We start from the raw sequence: 23058 nt of genomic DNA on the forward strand, positions 1-23058 counted from the left end.
TGGTGACAGTGGTCCCAGCTGCCTTGAGATCATTGACAAGTTCCCCCCTTGTAGTTGTAGGCTGATTTCTAACCTTCCTCATGATCAAGGATACCCCACGAGGTGAGATTTTGCGTGGAGCCCCAGATCTTTGTCGATTGACAGTCATTTTGTACTTCTTCCATTTTCTTACTATGGCACCAACAGTTGTCTCCTTCTCGCCCAGCGTCTTACTGATGGTTTTGTAGCCCATTCCAGCCTTGTGCAGGTGTATGATCTTGTCCCTGACATCCTTAGACAGCTCCTTGCTCTTGGCCATTTTGTAGAGGTTAGAGTCTGACTGATTCACTGAGTCTGTGGACAGGTGTCTTTCATACAGGTGACCATTGCCGACAGCTGTCTGTCATGCAGGTAACGAGTTGATTTGGAGCATCTACCTGGTCTGTAGGGGCCAGATCTCTTACTGGTTGGTGGGGGATCAAATACTTATTTCCCTCTGCAGAATGCAAATAAATTCATATACTTTCCACAATGTGATTTTCCGGATTTAATTTGTGATGTGCTATCTCTCACTGTTACCAATAACCTACCCTTCAATTATGGGCTGCTCATGTCTTTGTCAGTGGGCAAACTTACAAAATCAGCAAGGGATCAAATACTTATTTCCACCACTGTATAAAGGCCAAGAGGAAATACTTGGGTAACCCAACAACAATTAACAGAGACTCAATGTCTGCAGCCCTAGTAGCACTGAACTCCCTGATACATGAGCAAACAAAGAAACAGTTAATAGCGCGACGTCTGAATTTTCAAAGATTTGGGAACAAGTCTGGGAAATTATTGACAAGGGTGGCAAAAGCAACTACTACACAGCGATTTATCCCTTCGATTGAAAATGCCAAGGGAGACAAGTTTAATCAACTACAGGACATAGTAAACGCATTCCATGAGCACTTTACACAGATGTACACTTCCCAAAATAGGGTCCAAGGCCCTCTGACTAAAGATTACTTAGAGGATGCAAAAATGCCATGATTGCCAGAGGAAGCCAGTCAAATACTATCTAAACCCCTACAAACACAAGAAGTATCCAAAGTAATAAAAAATTTACAAATAGGGTCGGCACCAGGATTGGATGGCTTCTCCAATGAGTATTACAAAATGCTAACGCCACAACTATGTGGAGCGTTAACAGACTATTTAGAAGCTGTGGTTGCCAGGGGCACCTTTTCACCCAGAGAGAATGAGGCGTTGATCACCCTAATACCTAAACCAGGCAAACCTAAAGATCAAGTAGAATCCTATAGGCCCATCTCCCTCATTAACGTTGATGTAAAGATTCTATCCCGAATCTTGGCAAATAGACTGATGCACTACTTGCCAGTATTAATTGGAGAACACCAGGTGGGGTTTGTTAAGGGCCGTCAAGCAGTTCAACAGGTACGGAAAGCCCTATTGGCAGTGGCATATGGGCAAGCTACAGGAGACCCCCTCATATTGGTTAGCCTAGATGCAGCCAAAGCATTCGACAAAGTTAACTGGGACTATATGTTCCAAGTACTTGAATATACGGGCTTAGATGGCTGGTTTTTAAAAGCAATGTGTATAAAGCAGAGTTGTTTGACTATGAGGGAAAAGTCTCAACCGCTACAGCTATATTGTATACACCTAAGTGTTCATTTTATAGCCTGTAGAAAAAGTCATCATAGACTTGAAAAACCCTCAATTTTTTACTTATATAGAATTTTTTGTTGTTTGCTTGATCAAAAAAGTAAAATCATCACTTATCTTGCCAAAATGTTTCTTTTGAAAAGGCGCTTAGTCCGGTTACATAATGAAAATGCAATGGTTCCTACGGTCCCGTTTCGAGTATCTTCGTCAGGGAACCTCCTTGCACCTAAAAATATTGCGCCACAATAATTAAGTCAAAAGCGGGAAAAATTCAAATTCAAATACTGTAAACTAATATTATAGTACTAATACCTCACAGGCAAATCATGTCATCATACCTTTGTTCAAAATCTTTGTTCCAAATCTGAATTAGTTTTTCTCTAAGGAAGATCGTGTCTTCTGTGAAGAAATTTATTGGCGTCCTCACCTGACTTAGTTGGGCGATTAAAAGAGAGTTTTACCCAATCGAGCATTAGAACGTCATATGCTGCACTATATAAGTAAAAAATTGAGGGTTTTTCAAGTCTATGATGACTTTTTCTACAGGCTATAAAATGAACACTTAGGTGTATACAATATAGCTGTAGCGGTTGAGACTTTTCCCTCATAGTCAAACAACTCTGCTTTATACACATTGAGATTATCTGTATTGATTGTAGAGTATCTGTGATAGCGTTGTATATTTAGACAGTTGGTTTTTAAAAGCTACAAAAACACTGTACAAAAATACCACAGCACAACTACTAATAAATGGTACCAGATCTAAGCCATTTGGAGTAGAGCGTGGTACTAGACAAGGATGTCCACTATCCCCTTTGCTGTTCCTCATATATTTAGAACCGCTATTGCGTACCATGCTTTTAGACCCAGACATACAGGGAGTTACGCTTCATGGGACACTAATTAAAATCCTGGCTTTTGCTGACGATATGCTTCTCACACTTACTCAACCAAAAACTTCAGCCCAACGCCTACTAGAAGTCATAGACGAATTTGGGTTCTACTCAGGATTGCAATTAAACTTGCAAAAATCAATGGCCCTTTCAGTACAAGAAACAGTGCAAGAGGAGTGGGAGGGTCCCTTTCCCTTTCAATGGGCCCGGGGCTCACTTAAATACCTAGGGATCAAGGTACCGAGGGATCTAACAAAGCTGTATAAGGAAAATATGGACCCCCTAATGAGGCATACAAGGGAGGCTCTACAGGGGTGGCAGGGCTTACCTTTGTCTTTGAGGGGAAGAATCACCATGTATAACATGTTTATTTTTCCCAAATGGACATATACCTTCCAGATGATTCCTGCTATACTGGGATATAAAGAGGAGAGGTGGCTAAAAAAAACCCTCACAACATTTCTGTGGCAAGGAAAACGCGCACGCATTGGATTACATAAACTTATGAGACCTTGCCTAAAAGGAGGGCTGGGGCTGCTTGATTTAAAACTTATTTCAATTGCTTGTAACCTGAGACATTTATCAGATTGGTTTCGTTCCAGAGAGTTTTTCTCCTGTACGAAAGTGGAAACCATGCTGATGGCCCCAATGGGATTTGCTTATTGGCTACATGCCCCTCCGGAGGCACTCCCAAACCTAGGCTCATATAGATTTCTATTGAACCCCCTGCGGAAAACATGGAAATGGTTGAGTAAAAAAAACAAATGGAATAATATGGTATCCCCATTACTACCCATTAAGGGTAACTCAGCATTCCCGGAGGGAGGGAATTCTGCGTTGTTTAGGAAATGGGAGATGTGTGGTATCAAATATCTATTCCAAGTAGTGTCGGAGACAGGGATTATTAAAACGTTTCAGGCCCTGTGTACAGAATTTGGACTTGAACAAAAAGACTATTTTCAATATTTGCAACTTAAACACTATATACGAACGTTGCCGGCAATGGCTCTTACCCAACAAATATGGGAATCAATGAGTGAGATGCTGGGCCTGGAAGCACAATTAAAAGTGCCACTCAAATACTTTCATCATCATTTAAGAGATTTACAGGAAATACTTGACTACGCGCAGGTGTCACAACAATGGCATCAGGAGCTCCGATGGAAACCGGATCCAGAACAGATAAAACTGAGCTTAAAGGGTGTGTACAGTGTGACGGAGAATGTAACCTGGCAGGAAATGCATTACAAATTTCTCATGAGATTGTATATATCACCACACAGGGCCTACAAAGCGACTTTGAGAGCAACAGATGACTGCCCAAAATGTGGAACAGTGGGGGCATCTTTGGGACATATGTTCTGGTACTGCCCAAGGGTAAAGCCCTTCTGGATAAAACTTGGACAACAAGTATCACAAATGTGGAACATACATTGGCAACCAACACCGGGACAATTATTTGATGTCTATAAAATTTATGGCAAGCCACCAGAGAGACTTAAAGAGTTCTTGAAAAGAGTAATCTTGATGGGCAAACGTACCATATTACAACTATGGTTACAACCAGACCCACCCGAAACACCGCAATGGCGCGGTGCTATGATGCAATGCTGTATGTTGGAAAAAAAAAAGTGGGAGACTTAGCTTCAAAGAAGGGAGACCAGTTCTGTAAAACCTGGCTCCCGTTTTGGGATACCCTGACACCCGTTGTGAGAAGCAGGATATTGAATTGTTAACAGAACTTGTAGCGGAATAGTTGAGGGTGGGAACGGAGAGGGGGGGGAGGAGGGAGAAAATATATAAACTTGATGACATTTTTATATGTATTGTTTGCATTATTTGATATGATATGTTCAGTGTTATCAATAAAATGATATGGGAAAAAAAAAAAACATGTATGTGCCGTTGAGCAGCTCTAAAAGCGGATGTGGAACTGTTTCCCCAAATACTTATTTTCCCTTAGTATATATGCCCCCCTTGAAATCTCTATATAGTGTGGATCTCCACATATAAATAGCAGATTTCTGAAATTGTTTTTTTTTACACATGTATATTAACTTTTCAACTGAATCTTGCTATTGGATATACCTTCCATACATACATATATGAACAAGATAAACACTCTCTGTTCTTTAAGGAGGAAAGACTTCAGATACTCTGCATTCACATCAATTATCTCCCCGTGAATAAGAGACTGCTTAGAATCTCATGCGGCCGTATTGAATTGCTCTATACAATTATGTTATTTCTGTGATACTTTGTATCAGACATTGTAACTTTGTACCATACTTTGTAAACCGCACTAAACCTGCATTGTAACTCTGTACTATACTTTGTAAGCCGCACCTGCTAACAGCGGGAAAGAGCAGGGTATAAATGCTACAAATACAAATAAACAATGCAGGCTCCTCATAAGTCTGAAAACCTCCTGGGTTACACAACTGGAATGCTTCTAGCTAATAAGTAATTTAGCGATTTTTCTAGTTATGAATGATTTTCACTTATCTGGGCTGTGCTCAACAGAGAGCCTCTGTTTCTCGGGAGCTTCTTCAGGAGCTTTTCCCTCAAATATCGATAACTGCCCTTCGTGAATCTGCAGCAAAGACCAGCCAGATTCACGAAGGGCAGTTATCGATATTCGAGGGAAAAGCTCCTGAAGAAGCTCTCAAGAAACAGAGGCTCTCTGCCGAGCACACCCCAGAGATAACAACACAGCCCAGATAAGTGAAAATCATTCATAACTAGAAAAATCGCTAAATTACTTATTTAGCTAGAAGCATTCCAGTTGTGTAACCCAGGAGGTTTTCAGACTTATGAGAAGCCTGCATTGTATCGCATTATAGAGCAATTCAATACGGCCGCATGAGATTCTAAGCAGTCTGTCATTCACGGGGAGATAATTGATGTGAATGCAGAGTATCTGAAGTCTTTCCTCCTTAAAGAACAGAGAGTGTTTATCTTGTTCATATATGTATGGAAGGTTTTTATACATGTATGCAATATACATGTGTAAGTGCTGGTATTTCCATGTGGAAATCACAAATAAGGCTTCTAATATAACCCCCTTATGTTCTTATGGTACAGTATTTTTAACTTTTAAATCTTTTCCGATCTGAAGAAGTTTGGTCTAAAAGCATTCCACATATATCACGCTTATGGCACATCTGCCTATTGAGGGCATTTCACCTTCAGTCTTATTTTTTCCCACAGGTTGTGCAAACTTTGTTGGATTTCAACTAGATTTTGATAATCCCTTTGTTCCTGCCAGCTGAGAGCATCCTCCAACTTGTTAAGGTGCTCTTGTTAAACAGAAGCCTGTGATGAATGAGAGAGCTGAAGTTATATTGATCTGTCTATCAGCAGGGATTGTTAGGGATAAAGGCTTCTTGAAATTGTGAACTTTTTTTTTCCCCCTGTTATCTAAACTTTTTTCTTTGGTAGGAAAAGAAGCTCATTATAATTCTTTCATTTTACTGTTTCTTCCTATTACTCACAAAATGGAGAATTTGATGCAGACAGAAATCACGCTACAATACTGCTGAGTTTTGAGCAAGAGATTTGTAGACATAGGGTCTGGTTTGCTAACATGCATTAGAATATGTTAAATGCCATTAACATGCATTCATACAATTATTTTTCAACTGTTTTTATTGATGATTCAACAGTATAAACATTTTAACATTGCCAATACTTCTATTATTGAACATTATAAGTAATACAGTATATTAACTTGTATACAGCAATAAATTCCATCATCAATAGTTTTATGCATCTTCCCCTGGTCTCTTTGCCTACCCTCCCAAACATGCTCATTAACAGCCAAACGTACATTTAAGGAGGGGATGTTTTGTTAAATATACATCACAGGCATTCATACAATTAATGTACTTAGGGGGGGATTCAATCAATGGTACCAAGCTTAAGCGCCAAAATAATTCAGCACCAAGAGCTATTCTATAAAGGGCAACGTGCCTTATCTAGAATAGAGTTTAGCGTAGATCCCACGCTTAACTTTTGGGCGCTGGACTTACGCCTGCTAAAACCTGGTGCCAAGTTAGGCACAGTGAGCAGTATTCTGTAATTCCGCATGCAACTTTTTGGAATGCTCCAGACATGCCCGTGGCTATGCCCCCTTTTGAGATCCAAGCCAGATGTGTGCACAAATGTTAATGAATGCCAAGGAAGGACAAATCAAGATCAAGTATGCACATTTTAGACGCAAGCCCAAAGTTGGGCACATAGTTTTGGGCATCAGGGAATCTGGGGTTACAGGGTAATTTTATAAAGGCATTTTCATGCATCTATGCCACTATCCCCATGATTTTATAAAGGTTGCCAAAAAATGTGCACGTAAATTTAGGCATATTCCTGATTTGTGATTGCAATTCAATAGAATGAGCCAATTAGTGCCAATAATTGGCTTTTTAAAAAGTTATTGGCACTAATTAGATTTAATTGGGACTAATGGGAGTAAATGATATTTATTTATTGGCATGGGGCATGTCTGGGAGGTGAAGAGTGGGCGTGTTCTGTGCTGATTGGTTAGCCCAGCTACATCGCCATGCCTAACCGATTAGCACATGATTAGCGCGTGAGCCCTTACTGCTTCCATAATGGGTGGCAGGAAGGGCTCACACACTAATCTGTTTTAATGGCCATGTGCTAATGGCAAAATTAGTGCTTGGCCATTAATGCAAAAAAATAGGAAATTTGGCCATTTTACCCCAGCAGAAAAATGGCCTTAGCACACAGGAAATAATGCACTAAGGCTACTTTTTACCACTGTTTGGTAAAAGAATCCCAAAGTAACCTGTTACAAAATTACCCTACCCTCATAGTTATTAAAAAGATCCTACTGACAATAATTGGGCTTGCATTAAGGAAGAAGTAAATGAAGCCCATTTAAATTAGGGTTACTCAAATGCTTCTGACTGGGATGAGCTAAATCAGGCTGTTCCCCCCCCCCTCCCCCACTGTATCTACGAGAAAATAGGACTCAAATTCCATAGTGCCATAGATACAATGGGGAAGAATTTGGCTTGGTTTAGCCCTCATGACATGGCACAGGCTGGTTACCCTACTTCAAACAAATATGCACCATTCAGACTTGCAAAATATTGGGAGAAATCACACTAGCAATGTTAGTCCACTGAAACAAAGGAAAACGTCTCTGATGAATGCCTATCTGCTTTAGTCCATAATGAACAAAGCACTAATGGCAGTCTTAATACTTAGCAGTTCCGCTTTGGATCGATCAGACTGGCAATATAGTGGCTGTGACATTGGCAGCCCCGAGAACACTACAACAAGAACAGAGAGACTTCCTCAATTTAAATAATGAGACACTGATTTCACAATGTGAAGACTTTTTTTTTCCCCATTGGCAAACAGCCTTTACAAAGATGAAGAAAAAAAAAAGAAGCAAACCCCTGACCTTACTTATAGACAGCAGCACTCAATCAGAAAAGGTCCACTAATCACAAGCTGTTGTCACTGAAGTACAGAGCACTACATAATATGACACGCTTTGACTGTTTTACATATAAAAACAAATATTTATGAAGATTTAGCCCATATCTTTTTGGTAGCTGCACCAGGTGAATTACATTCATGCCAAATATTCCCCTGTCCTCAGAGGGTTTACAATCTAAAAGTTTGTACCTGATATAATGGAGGGGTAAGTGACTTGTGTAAAGGCAGGTGTTCCCTCTTCTCAGCCTATTAATTTAATCTGTGAGTTACTCCTCCATTCCAAGTAAATGGGGTCTTTTACTAGAGATTAATGCAAGTTATTAGATTGTAAGCTCTCAGAGCAGGGACTGTCCTTCTATGCTATATTGTACAGCGCTGCGTAACCCTAGTAGCGCTTTAGAAATGTCAAATAGTAGTAGTAGTATCTGCCACAAGCCTCATTTTATTCCTATGGGCCCTGCTACAAATAACACGTGCTAATCTAAGACCCCCAAAAGAGCATTTAAATATCAGAGAAGTGCATAAGATTTGAATATAAACCTTTCCGCGCACAAATTAATGTATTTTAAGGGCCGTGAAACATTAACCTGGCAAACACAAGGGGGGGGGGGGTCCTCACATTTCTCACAAGAAAGTCAAGCAGTGCCAACGAGGGTGAGAGTGAGGAAAGTTGCAAAAGAGCAAGGTAAACAAGAAGTAAAAGCAAAATTTTCTTCCTCTCATATATTGGACGTATGTCCTACATACTTATTGAGGACTCCCCCTCCAGATCTTTTGATCTGGTTGCATAATTGGTTGGTGGGTTTGTTTGAACAGGGCTGATTTCCTTTTATGACGGGATATTATTTTGATGCCTATAATAAAAGATCCTTCTCAAGAAAAGTTTGGAGTCCAATTATAGGCCTATTGCCAATATCCCTTTATTTACAAAGGTTCCTGAGGGTTGGGTGGCAGAACAACTACAGGATTATTTGGAACTATATAACATTCTTCATGACACAGAGTTTGGCTTTCGTAGGGGCTTCAACATTGAAGGGGCCCTTTTACTAAGCCGCGTAGGCGCCTACACATGACCAACGTGCATCAGTTTGGAATTACTGCCAGCTACCTCGTGGCCCAGGCAGTAATTTTAATTTCTTATGCATGTGCTAGAAAATAATTTTTATTTTCTGGTGCATGGCGCTACTGGGCAGTAAACGGCATTTGATGCACGTAGACCATTACCACCCGGTTAACGTGTGAAACCTTACCGCTAAGTCAATAGGTGGTGGTAAGGTCTCAGACCCAAAATGGACATGCGCCAATTTTCATTTTGCTGCACATCCATTTTTGGTCAAAATTTTTAAAAAAGCATTTTTACAGGCGAGCTGAAAAATGGATCTGCACGCATCCAACACACACACTTACACTAGTGCAGGCCATTTTTCAGCGCACCTTAGTAAAAGGACCCGAGACCTTACTGGGTTTTCTGAAATTCATGAATCTGTCAGTAAGACGGCAAGCTTTATTGATACAATTTGATTTAGCTTCCGCTTTTGATTTAGTGGACCATGAGTGTCTTTTCTATAGAAAAGGTTCTGAATTGGTTCAGGGGTTTTAAACCTGCTGGACCTATAGGTTGAAGAAGTCAAATGATGTTTCAACTCTCTTGAGAATGCAGTGCAGATTCCCACAAGGATCTTAATTTTCCCCTGTTCTTTTTAATCTCATGATGTGTACATTTGGGTGGGATTTGTTAGAACTTGGGGTAAGTTTTTATTCCTATGCAAACAACATTACTCTTTTAATTCCAGCATTGCCTGATTTGAATACTGTGCTTAATACTGCTCATTGCTGTTTTTTCACAATGCAGAATTGAGGATGGTCTAATTGTTTCAAATTGAATTTGGAAAAAACTAAAGTATTTTGGTCAGGTCCACCACAACTGAAGCCTTTATATAATAATAATAATAGTCATACTCTTTTGTAAGCTCTTTGAGCAGGGACTTTCTTCTATGTTTGTGCAGCGCTGCGTACATTTTGTAGCGCTATAGAAACGCTAAATAGTAGTAGTAGTAGTACTCTTCAGGACAATGTTTTTCGATTTGAATCAGCTTTGAGAGTCTTGGGTATAATTTTGGATCCAGCATTTACTTTGGAGATGTTGCCTGGTTGCAAAAAGCCTTTTAAGCTGCACAGTATTAGGAAGAATTTTTTGCATGTCCATTTCAGGTTGTTGGTCCAAGCTTTGTTTTTACCTTTGGTTGACTATTGAAACCTTGTTTTTGCTGGATGTTCTCTGAATCTGGCCAGCCACCTACAAGTTTTACCAAATAGAATGGCTAGGTTTGATAGTGTAACCCCTTTATTGAAGGAATTGCATTGGATTCCAAAGCAAGCTCACAGTTATTTTAGGGTTTGTTCTCTAATTTTTAAATCCCTTTATGGGCAGTCCCCTAGCAGTATTGGTTGTTTTGTAATTTTATCTGTAAGCAGCCAGTCTGTGTGTGTTTCTAATCAGCTGCTTCTACATTTTCCATCAATGATTCATGTTAAATATAAAAGACATGCTCAATTGTGACTATCTTATCAGGCTGCATCAATGCAGAATCTAGAAAGAACTTAAGACTTGTTTAAAAATTATGCTGATATCTTTGGAATTCATGCACTTATTGTATCCAATAAATGGCTAGTCGTCTTTGTTGTGATTCACATAGAACCTCTTGTGGTATTTGGCAGAATATAAGAATAAATATTGTATTGCACTGTATTCATTGTGGACATCCTGAAAATTGACAGGCTGGGTATGTCAGGAGGAATGGGCTGAGAACCTCTGGGGTAGAGGTTGTAACCACAGAAAGCCTAGATAGGCTGCAGATGTATTTCAGACAACCCCTTGCCCTCTATGACTCTTTCATTACCTGGAAAGGAGATGTGCTAAACAGAATATTAGTTCACGTGGTCTATTAGAGTTTTGAGTTCCATATATCACAAAAAAACCTCTCCATTTACAAATGTCAAAACTTCCTCCCTCTGGATAAACCGAATATTATATTTAAGAAAAAAAAAAGCCTCAGAACTTACATAAGAACTACACTTTTCATTGGGCGGGACTGAATCAACTATGGTGTCACTTAAGATAATATCTGCTAGGTTTCCAGAGGCCTGACCCCACTGGGAAGCTAGCATGCACTGGGCTATTCTCATGTCAGGACATGGCATGGGTGTGATATGCACTGTGAAGGGCATGTGTTCCAACAACCTCAACATGTGCCAAGCGGTGAGTGCAACTAGAGCATCCACCCTTTCCACAAGGAGACAGGCTTGTAAGGTTCCAATGAACTCTTATTGCTAAACCAGGAACAGTTGGGAACTTGAGATAGTTTAAAACAAACCCTAGTAGCTCCAGCACCCAAACAGCTCTCTGCATTGACTCCTGAACACCATCCTTCAACATGCTCGTCACCAGCCAATAGTCCAGGTAGGGAAACACATGGACTCCCAGTCTGTGTAGTGATGCTGCAGATACCACTAAACACTTGGTGAAAACCCTGGAAGCTGATGAGGCCAAATGGCAACATATGGTACTGGAAGCAATGTGTTCCCACCCGAAATCTGAGATACCTCCTGTGGCCTTAAAGTATTGGGGTGTGAGTGCATGCATCCTTTAAGTCCAGAGAGCATATCCAATCTTTTTCCTGAATCATTGGGAGAAGGGTGCCTAGGGAAACCATCCTGAACTTTTCTTTGACCAGGAATTTGTTCGGGGTCCTTAGGTCTAGGTTGGGACGCTAAGTTCCGCAAGTAAAGGCTCGTGTAGAGCTGGCAAGATTGTATGCAGGAGATGAGCATACAAACCTGATACATTTTCCACCTAAAAGAATCCAAGGTTTGAGATTCTTTGCCTGGGGCTGCCAAGGCATAGTCCCTAGAACTCCTAGCTCTTTTGAGTGTGGATTTCACTATAGGGAATGATGAGGTAACTGAGATCTATCAAAACGTGGGGAACTTTAGATTCGATATGTAGTGTCAATCTTTTTGGGTAGGACAGGAACCAACAGAGGGGACTCCCAGTTCTTCATCTGAATATCTTTTAGGGTCTGGAGAAGCGGGATCATCACAGCCTCTCTAGAATGTAGTCCAGGACCTCGAACTTCTCAGCCCTGGGAAAATCCTCGGTCTCCAAACAAATTGGAATGGCCATTTCCCTAACAAAACTTGGGAAGGAAAGGAACTCAGGTGGAGACTTCCTCCTTTCCTCTGGAGGGGAGGGATTAGATTGGATACCATAGAACTCCTCCGACGAGAAGTACCTAGGGTCCTCATCAGATGTCAATGAGCACTCCTCATTGGTGTAAGCAAAAAGCTCCTAATGGGAGGGCACAGACCGAGCCTGCCTGAAGAGAGAGGAACCATCAAGGTGCAGGCTCCATCCTCGACTCCAGCGCAACTTCCTCCACCAAAGTCAAAGGGGGGGGGGGGCCAGCAGAGGCAACAGTCGATGCCAGTACCACACATGGCACTGGAGGCCTAACTGCAAGTTGAGAGTCTTGCAGGGCAGCAGGAAGAGGCATGGCTGGTGCAAGCACCCCAGATGCCAATGCACTTTGCAAAAGGAGCCCCACCAAATGCTCATGGAGCTTGGCCTGGATGCGCTCATCGGGGGCTGCCATCGGGAAAGGCTGAGGCATCGGTTGAGAAGCAGCCTGCTTAACCGTCAGGGTCAGTGTGGGTGCCTGACCCTGGCTGCATGGAGACCCGCATATCGACATCTCTACAATGGAGGGACAGCAGTCCTGCTGGTGCCACAGCTTCTTGGAGACTGGATCCCTTGAGTCCCCAGTGCCCTCAGCATCATTCATCAAGGGGGATCGATGCCAATGCTTCTCGGCCTTTGTCCGACGCCAGTCATTGATGCTCCTCAGTGCCAATGACTGCAAAAGATTCCCTCTCTTCCTCAGTGTTAGGTCCGATGCTGACTGATCCCGGGGACCTTGCACAGTGGTTGACATCAAGGCAGGTAAGAGACCCACTCAATGCACGACCACTCCCAGTGTCTGATAAGGGCCTAGCAGCCATAGGGACCAAGGCACCCACTGCCTCTCTGGCCAGCTGAGTCCTTTTCTTCATATGAACACAAAGAACCCAGCTGGAAGGGGTATGTTCAGGCCCCAAACACTGGAAACACCAAGAATGGGTGACCTTACCAGAGATGGTCTTGATTGCACCGGGCACAGTGCTTGAAACCACTGGGAACCTTTGATGACATGGAAAGAAAAATGGCCACAGCCAAATCAAATGACTCTGGCAACCTTAAAAAGGGGCAACCACCAAGAAAAAGAATAAAGAAAAGCCCGACCAGAGCTCAGGCCTAAGAGGGCCTACTGAGCACAAAAAAAGAAAGGAAACTTAATAGTGGGGAAAAACTAAACTAAGGAAACTAAAACATAAGGGAAGAGGGGGAAAAAAAAAAAAAGACCCAAGAGAAAAATTACTTCAGGGAAGGATGCAGTGAGGGAGCCACAATGCAGATGGAAGAAGACTGTTGGTCCTGCACTCTCATGTTGGCCAGGAAGGCACTTGCGCATGCACAGTGGTGACACTGTTGCATGTCTTAAAGCTATATTATGCTTTTTAAGCATTCCACCCTGGGAGACATGGATGACATCACCCACAAGTGAGAATATGGCCTGCTTGTCCTCGGAGAAAAATAATTTTAATCAGCTGAATTTATATTAACAAACGATATATGGGATTCAGCAAAGAAAAACAAGTTGCTACCTATTCAATTTAACAAAGCTACACATGATGAAAATACTGACAATCCTTTGTTGTTAAATTTAAGGGCTGTGAACAGGTGAGGTTTTCAGGGTAGTGAAGCTATGCACATGAAACCTATATTGGTCCATTTCTACGCACACAGAGAATACAAAAGTTTAAAAACAAATAGGCAACAGAACCAAAAAGAACTTTTCAAACAGAAAATGTTGATATACACTGCAGGTTTCATTAATGTGTCTGTTTTAGATTTTAGCACTTTCAAACACACGAGCATATACAAAAATATTACAAAGTTTTTATTTCATATGTTGTACTTTTAAACTAAATGTACAATTTTAATGTGAAAATTGTTTTGTTAGCATTGAAAACATCCAGTTAAATACCATCTTAAGAAAACAATTTACAAGTACTTTGATTTTTAATAGTTACATGACCCTTTGAAACACCCCATGATTATGAAGGGTCAATAATGGAACAGAAACTCATAGACCCCTTATGAAGGCCTGAAAAACACAAATACTGTGACAAAATTATCTTTTTTTTTCACATAAATGCTTCTAATTTGTTTAAATTAAATCATGGTATCACAAATTCTAGAAATTTTTGTCTAAACAGGTCTCCTGTAACAAATATCTTACTTCAAAGGCAAATGATTCCAGATATACTAATACAGATGAGCTATGTCAGAAATGTTTTTTTAGTTTTAGTGTTTTCTTCCTTTTGAAAGGTGAACTTAAAAAAAAACCCCAGAAACAGATTTTGTGATGCAGTGAAAGGTACTTAAACCAGACTCTGTTGTATGAATTTAGCTACTGACCCTAGAACAGTGTTTCTCATCCCTGTGTTAGAACCACACCTAACCAGTCCAATTTTCACTATATCAACCCAGTGCATGCAAATCTATCTCATGTATATTCACTGTAATAATCACGAAGATCCCTACTGAAAAGGAGTCATTGAGTCATAGGGAAACAGTGCCCTAGGATTCAATAACTCCTTTACAGTATGGTTATCTTGCTTCTAGAAACCTACATAAAGTACAACAGAAACTTGTAACATAGATTGATATGTCTGTTGAAAAGTAAATGGTTGATAACAGCAACTATTGTTTAGTTAGCCATGCGAGATGATCAACCTTTCAGAGGCAAAACTTTGATAACTGGCAGTTTATAAATTAATCTTTCATGATTATCTTGAATTTGTTTCAATACATATGGTAACTAAGGGCCCCGATATTCAGCTGATGTTAAGCCTGGAAATTCAATGCTGGGCAATGTCCAGGCACCAGCATTAAATTTCCATGTTTTCGGAGCCAGCTAACACATATCTGGTTAAGGGGTCCTTCTACATAGGTGCGCTAGCGTTTTTAGCACGCGCTAAAAATAACTGTGTGCTAAACACTAGAGATGCCCATCTATTCCTATGGGCATCGCTAGTGTTTAGCGTGCCTTTGAAAAAGGACCCCTAAGTGCAATATTAACACTTAACCGGCTATAGATTACCGCATAAAGATACAACTGACTTTTGTCCAATCTTACTTATGTGGTTAACCTGGCCGTACTGAATATCAGCACTTAACCGCCCAACTGCAGAATCTGCACCAAAATAGCCAGTTTTCAGTTCAGTGCTAATTGATTATTTTCAGCAGCACTAACCGGTTAAGAGCTGCTAAAAATTAGCGGTTAGCCCTCAACAGGCGATTTAAACGGCTAGGAGACGTTTGTCTGGTTAAATCGCTTTGAATATTGACCCCTAAAATGTATATTTGTAAATCATGTAATATTTGAATTCCTTTAAGGAAATGAATCACTCAGTTTATCCTTGAAATCATAAGTGATCCTGTGCTCTCGCCAGTATCCATGTGCTATTTCATATTTAATGAACAAACTTTCCAAATTAGTGGACAAGTTTTTATGATGATACGTTGAATTACAGTTGTAGAGCAGCACTAGCCAAAGCCTGATTAGTGCTACAGTCACAAACTCTGCCAGTGCACCTTGGTCTAAAACATGAAACTCCCATGCTGCACCAGTTCTGATGCTTTGAAATTGCTAAAAACATACATTACTTTTTTTTATACCTTCAACAAATACTGCCTATAGATTATGGTAATGCTTTTTAAGCTTTAATTACCTAAAGTAATTGGCAATCCAAATTTACAAAAGTTAAATGTTAAACTGCAGAGGAACTTAGTTGAGACCATCCGGTCATTGGGACTTGGGCCTGGGCACACCATAAATGCAACACTATTAGGCTCATTTTCAAAGCACTTAGCCTCCCAAAGTTCCATAGAAACCTATGGAACTTAGCCTCCCAAAGTGCTTTGAAAATATGCCTATAAGAGTGTGTTTCAGGGAAAGTACACTTACAGCTCTGGGCTAGTAAAGATCCCCTGAGGCACCCAAGTGACAGACAGCATGGAAGACCCCCACTCTGCGAAAATATGCAATACCCTTATAAAATCCCTTTTTAAATTTTTTTTAGTACAAATAAAATATTCTACTACTCTTTTAAGCGTAGAAATAAAAGGTCCAAAAATTTCCACAAAAGTTCAACACAAGAGAGAAGCAAGTGGAAACACAGTTTCAAGAGATCAAGCCAGGATCAGGGGTGAGATGCTCCAAAAAACTTTATTGAGGACCCAACACGGTCCGTGTTTCGGTTTTTAAAAAAACCTTCATCAGGGGTCTAAAAGATAACAACCAAACATATATATAATTAAATAAAAACAAATTGAATCAAATACATTACAACAAATATAGAAATGTAAAAACACACCATATATAACATACATAATGTATAAATAAAAATAATTTAAAAAAAAAATTTTTTTTTAAATTTTTCATTCTTATTATGAATCAAATTCACTGATCAAGAATCTGAAATGTCGACTGAATCAATACATATATTGTTACTATACCATCAAATGAACATCATAGGGAACAAATGGTAGATCGATTATATATAATTAATTTAGGGAACAAATGGTAAATCGATCATATATAAATAAACCAACATTATAAAACCCGTTTCCAAAAATATTATGTATTAAAATAATTTTATTAGATATAAATATGAAAATAATTTTTTAAAACCCATAATACAGTATGTGAATTGTGTATGATCTATAACAGAACAGATGTCTATAGATGGAAGAACAAAAATATATAAATGTCATGAATTTAATAGAAGGCAATAATGTCATGTATTTAAGAAAAGGCAATAATATGCTGAATGAGAAGTAAATAACAGGTAAGTAACAGAAGGTTTACAGCAGATATTTTCTTAATGCATATATATTAGATGAAAAGGAAAAAAAAAAAAGGAAAAAAAAAAAATCAATTGAACATACCAATCAGTAGTAGCACAGGGGATATACTGACAGACAAAGGAGCTTGTAAAAATATAGTCTCTATAAAAGACTACATTTTTACAAGCTCCTTTGTCTGTCAGTATATCCCCTGTGCTACTACTGATTGGTATGTTCAATTGATTTTTTTTTTTTTTCATCTAATATATATGCATTAAGAAAATATCTGCTGTAAACCTTCTGTTACTTACCTGTTATTTACTTCTCATTCAGCATATTATTGCCTTTTCTTAAATACATGACATTATTGCCTTCTATTAAATTCATGACATTTATATATTTTTGTTCTTCCATCTATAGACATCTGTTCTGTTATAGATCATACACAATTCACATACTGTATTATGGGTTTTAAAAAATTATTTTCATATTTATATTTAATAAAATTATTTTAATACATAATATTTTTGGAAACGGGTTTTATAATGTTGGTTTAATTATATATGATCGATTTACCATTTGTTCCCTAAATTAATTATATATAATCGATCTACCATTTGTTCCCTATGATGTTCATTTGATGGTATAGTAACAATATATGTATTGATTCAGTCAACATTTCAGATTCTTGATCAGTGAATTTGATTCATAATAAGAATGAAAAATTTTTTAAAAAATTATTTTTATTTATACATTATGTATGTTATATATGGTGTGTTTTTACATTTCTATATTTGTTGTAATGTATTTGATTCAATTTGTTTTTATTTAATTATATATATGTTTGGTTGTTATCTTTTAGACCCCTGATGAAGGTTTTTTTAAAAACCGAAACACGGACCGTGTTGGGTCCTCAATAAAGTTTTTTGGAGCATCTCACCCCTGATCCTGGCTTGATCTCTTGAAACTGTGTTTCCACTTACTACTCTTTTAAGAACATTATGGAGCCTCTTTACTGAAGTGTTATTCAGTGGCTTAATAGTATTCACTAATTCTTGCATTAACTATATAATGTGGAGTAAGCATGGACTGTGCCTTGCAATTAATGAAAGTAACATACTGCATGTTAACTTATGACACCAGATAATGCCAGATAACCTAATGCCACCAAGGCAATAATGATCTGCAGTTAATATGTGGTAAGTATATTGTTTTTGTGTTAGATGTATGGGAAGATGCCCGGCATGTCCCCAGTAGTTACTACAGAGGTTTAGCGGTTACCAAGCATTCATTTTTGTAACTAATGCACATTTTTACCACACTTCACTAAAGGGGCCCCCTGTAACTCTGAGTAATAGATACTCCTAGGATTTCACAACTTTCAGTAACAGTAATATGAATTTTAACAATACATGCAACCTTCTACAGAATACCCCAGAAATCTGTACAACTCTCAAAACTATAATCAAAAACAGAAGTGAGGTAAGCGCGATATAAACACCCACAGTATATATATATATATATATATTTTTATTACTAGCCCAAAAATTTAAGAGCATTTCAATACCACCAATTAAAGGGGGACGTTATCAATGTGGATTACTGTTAAGATTATTTTACCGCAAGTCGTGCTTTTTTAGCACAGGGTCTCATTGCATAAAATGGGACCCTGTGTTAAAAGAGCAGGACTTGTGGTAAAATAATCATCTTAATGGCAGTGTATGTTGATAACTTGCCCCTTTAGGGGCCGTTAAGCCACGGTAGGCTCTATACATGTGGAGCACGTGCCCAAATGAGACTAGCGCCAGGCCAGCACGTTCTCCTGGTGGTAATTTCAGATTTGGTGTGCAACCATAATGCGTGAATTATTTCCTCCCATCTGCACCAGTTCCGGCGGTAATCAGCACTTGGTGCGTGCCGACCGGTCGCGTGAGCCTTTACCGCTAGATCAGTGGGTGGCATTAAAGGCTCAGGCTGGTTTTGGGCACATGCTGGTTTCATTTTTACCACAGGCCCTTTTCCCATCCCATTAAATAAAATGCCATTATTTGTAGATGTGGTAAAAACTGGCTCGGTGCGTGCACAATACACACGCCTACACTACCTCAGGCCACTTTTTACCGCAGCTTAGTAAAAGGACCACTCAGTGACTTAATTAATGGCTGATTTAAGAGGAAGAAAAAAGGCTCAGAAAAATAATAGCAACACTATTAAACTAGCACTCAAATTTTCTATCATCAGCAAAAAACACCTTTCTGAATACAAAGTACTAGCAGTTTACAAGTCCATTTAAATATAGTTTTCAGTTCCAAAAACAAGCATTTATCTTAGTGAATACATCCGCCTCCAAGCTAAGTGCTTGTTTTTGAAAATGAAAAAGTATATTTAAATGGACTTCTAGTACTCTATGTTCAGAAAGTTGTTTTTTGGGGGTTTTTTTTTTTCAGATGATAGAAAATTTCAGCACTATTTTAATGGTGCTGCTACTATTTTTCTCATGCCATTAAGTAAGTCACTTTGGGCTCAACGTGGGACTTTCACACATGCTAAGCCCAGATTTAGCACGCTTTTTTAGGGCTTTTTTTTTTTTTAATCTGCAGGTCTTGTGCTAAAGTTCCCATTACGATGGGGTACCTGCAAAACATTTCACACGGGAGCACTTATACTGCCTCCTATTTAGGAAATGCTGTTGCTCCCACGTTAATTCTGCATTTTCCAGTTAAAAAGAGCTAATCATAATGTGCTAGCCAGATAACATAGGAACGCCCACTTTCCACCACCCCCCAAAAATATTCCTAAAAAAAAATCAGTAACACTTGGGTTTCTGAACACATGAAGGGCTTAACGCCCTTCAGTAAAAGAGCTAAATTGGTGTTGAAATGTTTTTACAATTTGGGGGCTACTAAAAATAATATACTCCAGTTGGATCAAAACTATACAAAGTAACAAAAATTAACCACATAGCCCAACTTTAAAAGTGGTTCACTGAAACTTTTGGCATGTGAGCTTTAACAATGGAATACACTTAATATAAAGAGGAACTACATTCTATTGCTATCACTATTTCATTGCTTGCATATTTTCTGTAAAAATGTGCAGTTTTCTAAAGACCTGAAATTTATAACATGATTGTCAGACAATATAAAAATATAATAACCCATAAAAGGCGAAGACAGATTGTCTGTTATATCTCAACTCAAAAATAAGAACACAATATTTTCTGTCATTGTAAACAACTTTCTTCTCACCTTTAAAGTGAGGTTAGTGCGAAGTGTAATTATTGCTACATTCACAGCTTATTAGTGCTAACATTATGTATGAGATGTAAAGCTCCCATCCATTTCTCATTTCTTCATTATGCATAAACAAACTGAATAATTAGAATAATTCTACTGGGTGACAAATCCAGTAACATATTCACCAGGTATGAAAAGATTTAATAGGAGCATCGAGGATAGGAAAATTGTCCCTCTTCGGGAAAATATTTCATCTTATTCTTCAAAACATAAAGCCTGTCTTCATTTTGATACACCACAAAATGTTGTCTTCATCAGAACGTAATTAATGCAAGAGAAATATTTCTTTGCAGAAGCATTCCTCACACATCTGTTCTGTACATGGAGTTTGCATCTTTCAAATATTCAAGGATTTTAATTTTCTCCTTTTGGAAAATATATTTTTATCTTCCTTTAGATCCTGTGGCATAATGGTTTCTAATGCTTTCAGTCAGCTGCTTTGTGAATATTTGATGTATCTTTCCACAGTATGTGTGCGCTGTCTTCTGCAGCTCTTGCTCTAAAGGGTGCAACAAGGAATGGACCAGATCATCTCCAAATGAATGCTATGGAAAGAATCAGTAACAAAACAATAAGTTATATGGGATCAATAATACTCTAAAAATAGCAACTATTGTACTATGAAGACTCTTTGTGAGATTATTTTACCTTTAGTAAACTAAAGGGACTCCAGGAAGATGGTTAACTGGTGGCAGAGGGCCAGTAAAAACTGTAGAGGGCCAGTAAAAACTGTGGACAGATGGTATTAAATCTAATTTGGAAACCATCAGTATTATTCCACCTATTAATCGTACATCCTCATTATCTCAGCATCATACTTGCGCTTAGTATAGTTAGGGACATAATAAAAGAGCACATCAAATTTTTGCCTTGTGGAATATGAACTGACATACTCAGTTAAGTAGCCAAATTAAAATCAAGCTCTACAGACCTAACATACTTCAAAGACTGCTAGCAAGATCACACACTTTCTGTTTCTCCACTCTGTTCTAAAATATGTAATTATCTAAATCTAAATGCAGCTTTGCTCATGATTACAATTCATATTGAACAAAGGTGAAACAAGACTATGAAGAACACACTATGCTGACAGTAATTCCCCTTAATTGAATGATGATAGTGCTTGTGCCATGTTTTTGTTTTAAAGATACAATGTAAAGGTATATTAACTCTGCATTTTATCTTGCATTATAAAATATTTCTTTGAAACAAAATCACATGCAAAACAAACATTTCAAAGTAGAGTAATTCCATTTGGCTTATAACCATCAGATCAGCCATGGTTTATATGCTTTTCCTGACACAATCATAAACAATAGCTGGTCATAAACAAAAGGCAGCAGAGAATTTTTTTTCAGCAATGTTTTTTTTTTACTATGCTCAAAGGAAACAAAGGAACCATGTTTTTATGGGAACACATTTTCTTTCTGTGCAGCATAGTCCCAGGCCCCCCAAAGTACTCTCATTTTTATATCTATATGACAACTAGTAATAAAGCACCATTAAAATACTGCATCAATATTTGAAGGTTATATATAAGGGAGTTTCCAATATTACAATGAGCATCTGTGCTAAATTTCACTACTCTTTCATACGCCTATTAGTAATAAAATGTTGATTAGATAGTTTATCTGTAGTCTGAAAAAAGGAATAGGTCTGCTTAGCTGAAACTGGAAATAACTGCATCAAATAAATGAATAATAAACTAAAGAGATCAAAATAATTCTTAAAACAAAAATTACAACAAAAAAGTCAGCTTCGGCTTCTGACAGTGAGAGGAATATTTAAAGGTAAAGTCTAAGCATCTAGAGATTGTGGGGTCCCTTTCTTAAGACTCCTTTCAATATGCATCTAGGCTCTGGTAACAAAAGATTGCTTTTATGGATTCAGAGGCTCATTACAGTGCCAAACTGGGAAATCAAATAAAAATTTTAAAAGGCACTAAAAAGCAGCGTACCTTTTTTCTGCCTCAAAAGCAAAGATTCAAAGTTAAGTGCATGTACCTACTTGCACTGCAGAAAGTATTACAGAAGGCATACCTTCGTCTCTAGAAACTGGAGTATTCAGTTTTTAAATATTATTTCTTGAATTTGAGAGCTCAATGGTTATAGGGCTTCAAAGGTAAACTCATAAGTACATAAGTAATGCCACACTGGGAAAAGACCAAGGGTCCATCGAGCCCAGCATCCTGCCCACGACAGCGGCCAATCCAGGCCAAGGCACCTGGCAAACTTCCCAAACGTACAAACATTCTATACATGTTATTCCTGGAATTGTGGATTTTTCCCAAGTCCATTTAGTAGTGGTTTATGGACTTGTCCTTTAGGAAACTGTCTAACCCCCTTTTAAACTCTGCCAAGCTAACCGCCTTCACCACGTTCTCCGGCAACGAATTCCAGAGTTTAATTACACGTTGGGTGAAGAAACATTTTCTCCGATTTGTTTTAAATTTACTACACTGTAGTTTCATTGCATGCCCCCTAGTCCTAGTATTTTTGGAAAGCGTGAACAGATGCTTCACATCCACCTGTTCCACTCCACTCATTATTTTATATACCTCTATTATGTCTCCCCTCAGTCGTCTCTTCTCCAAGATGAAAAGCCCTAGCCTCCTTAGTCTTTCTTCATAGGAAAGTTGTCCCATCCCCGCTATCATTTTTGTCGCCCTTGCACCTTTTCCAATTCCACTATATCTTTCCTGAGATGCGGCGACCAGAATTGAACACAATACTCAAGG

General features: G+C 38.7%; 1 protein-coding gene across 2 annotated transcripts in view; it reads right to left on the reverse strand.

Moving 5' to 3' along the window:
- Positions 1-19616: 19616 nt before the first annotated feature.
- Positions 19617-23058, reverse strand: part of GXYLT1 (glucoside xylosyltransferase 1) — an 88042-nt gene continuing 84600 nt past the window's right edge. For both annotated transcript variants that reach the window (XM_030217041.1, XM_030217040.1), the window contains one exon: positions 19617-20866. In XM_030217041.1, coding sequence (XP_030072901.1) covers positions 20705-20866 — 162 coding nt within the window. In that variant the 3' untranslated portion in view covers positions 19617-20704. The remainder of the gene's footprint in view (positions 20867-23058) is intronic.

Source organism: Microcaecilia unicolor, chromosome 10 (assembly GCF_901765095.1).
Source record: "Microcaecilia unicolor chromosome 10, aMicUni1.1, whole genome shotgun sequence".
NCBI lineage: Eukaryota > Metazoa > Chordata > Amphibia > Gymnophiona > Siphonopidae > Microcaecilia > Microcaecilia unicolor.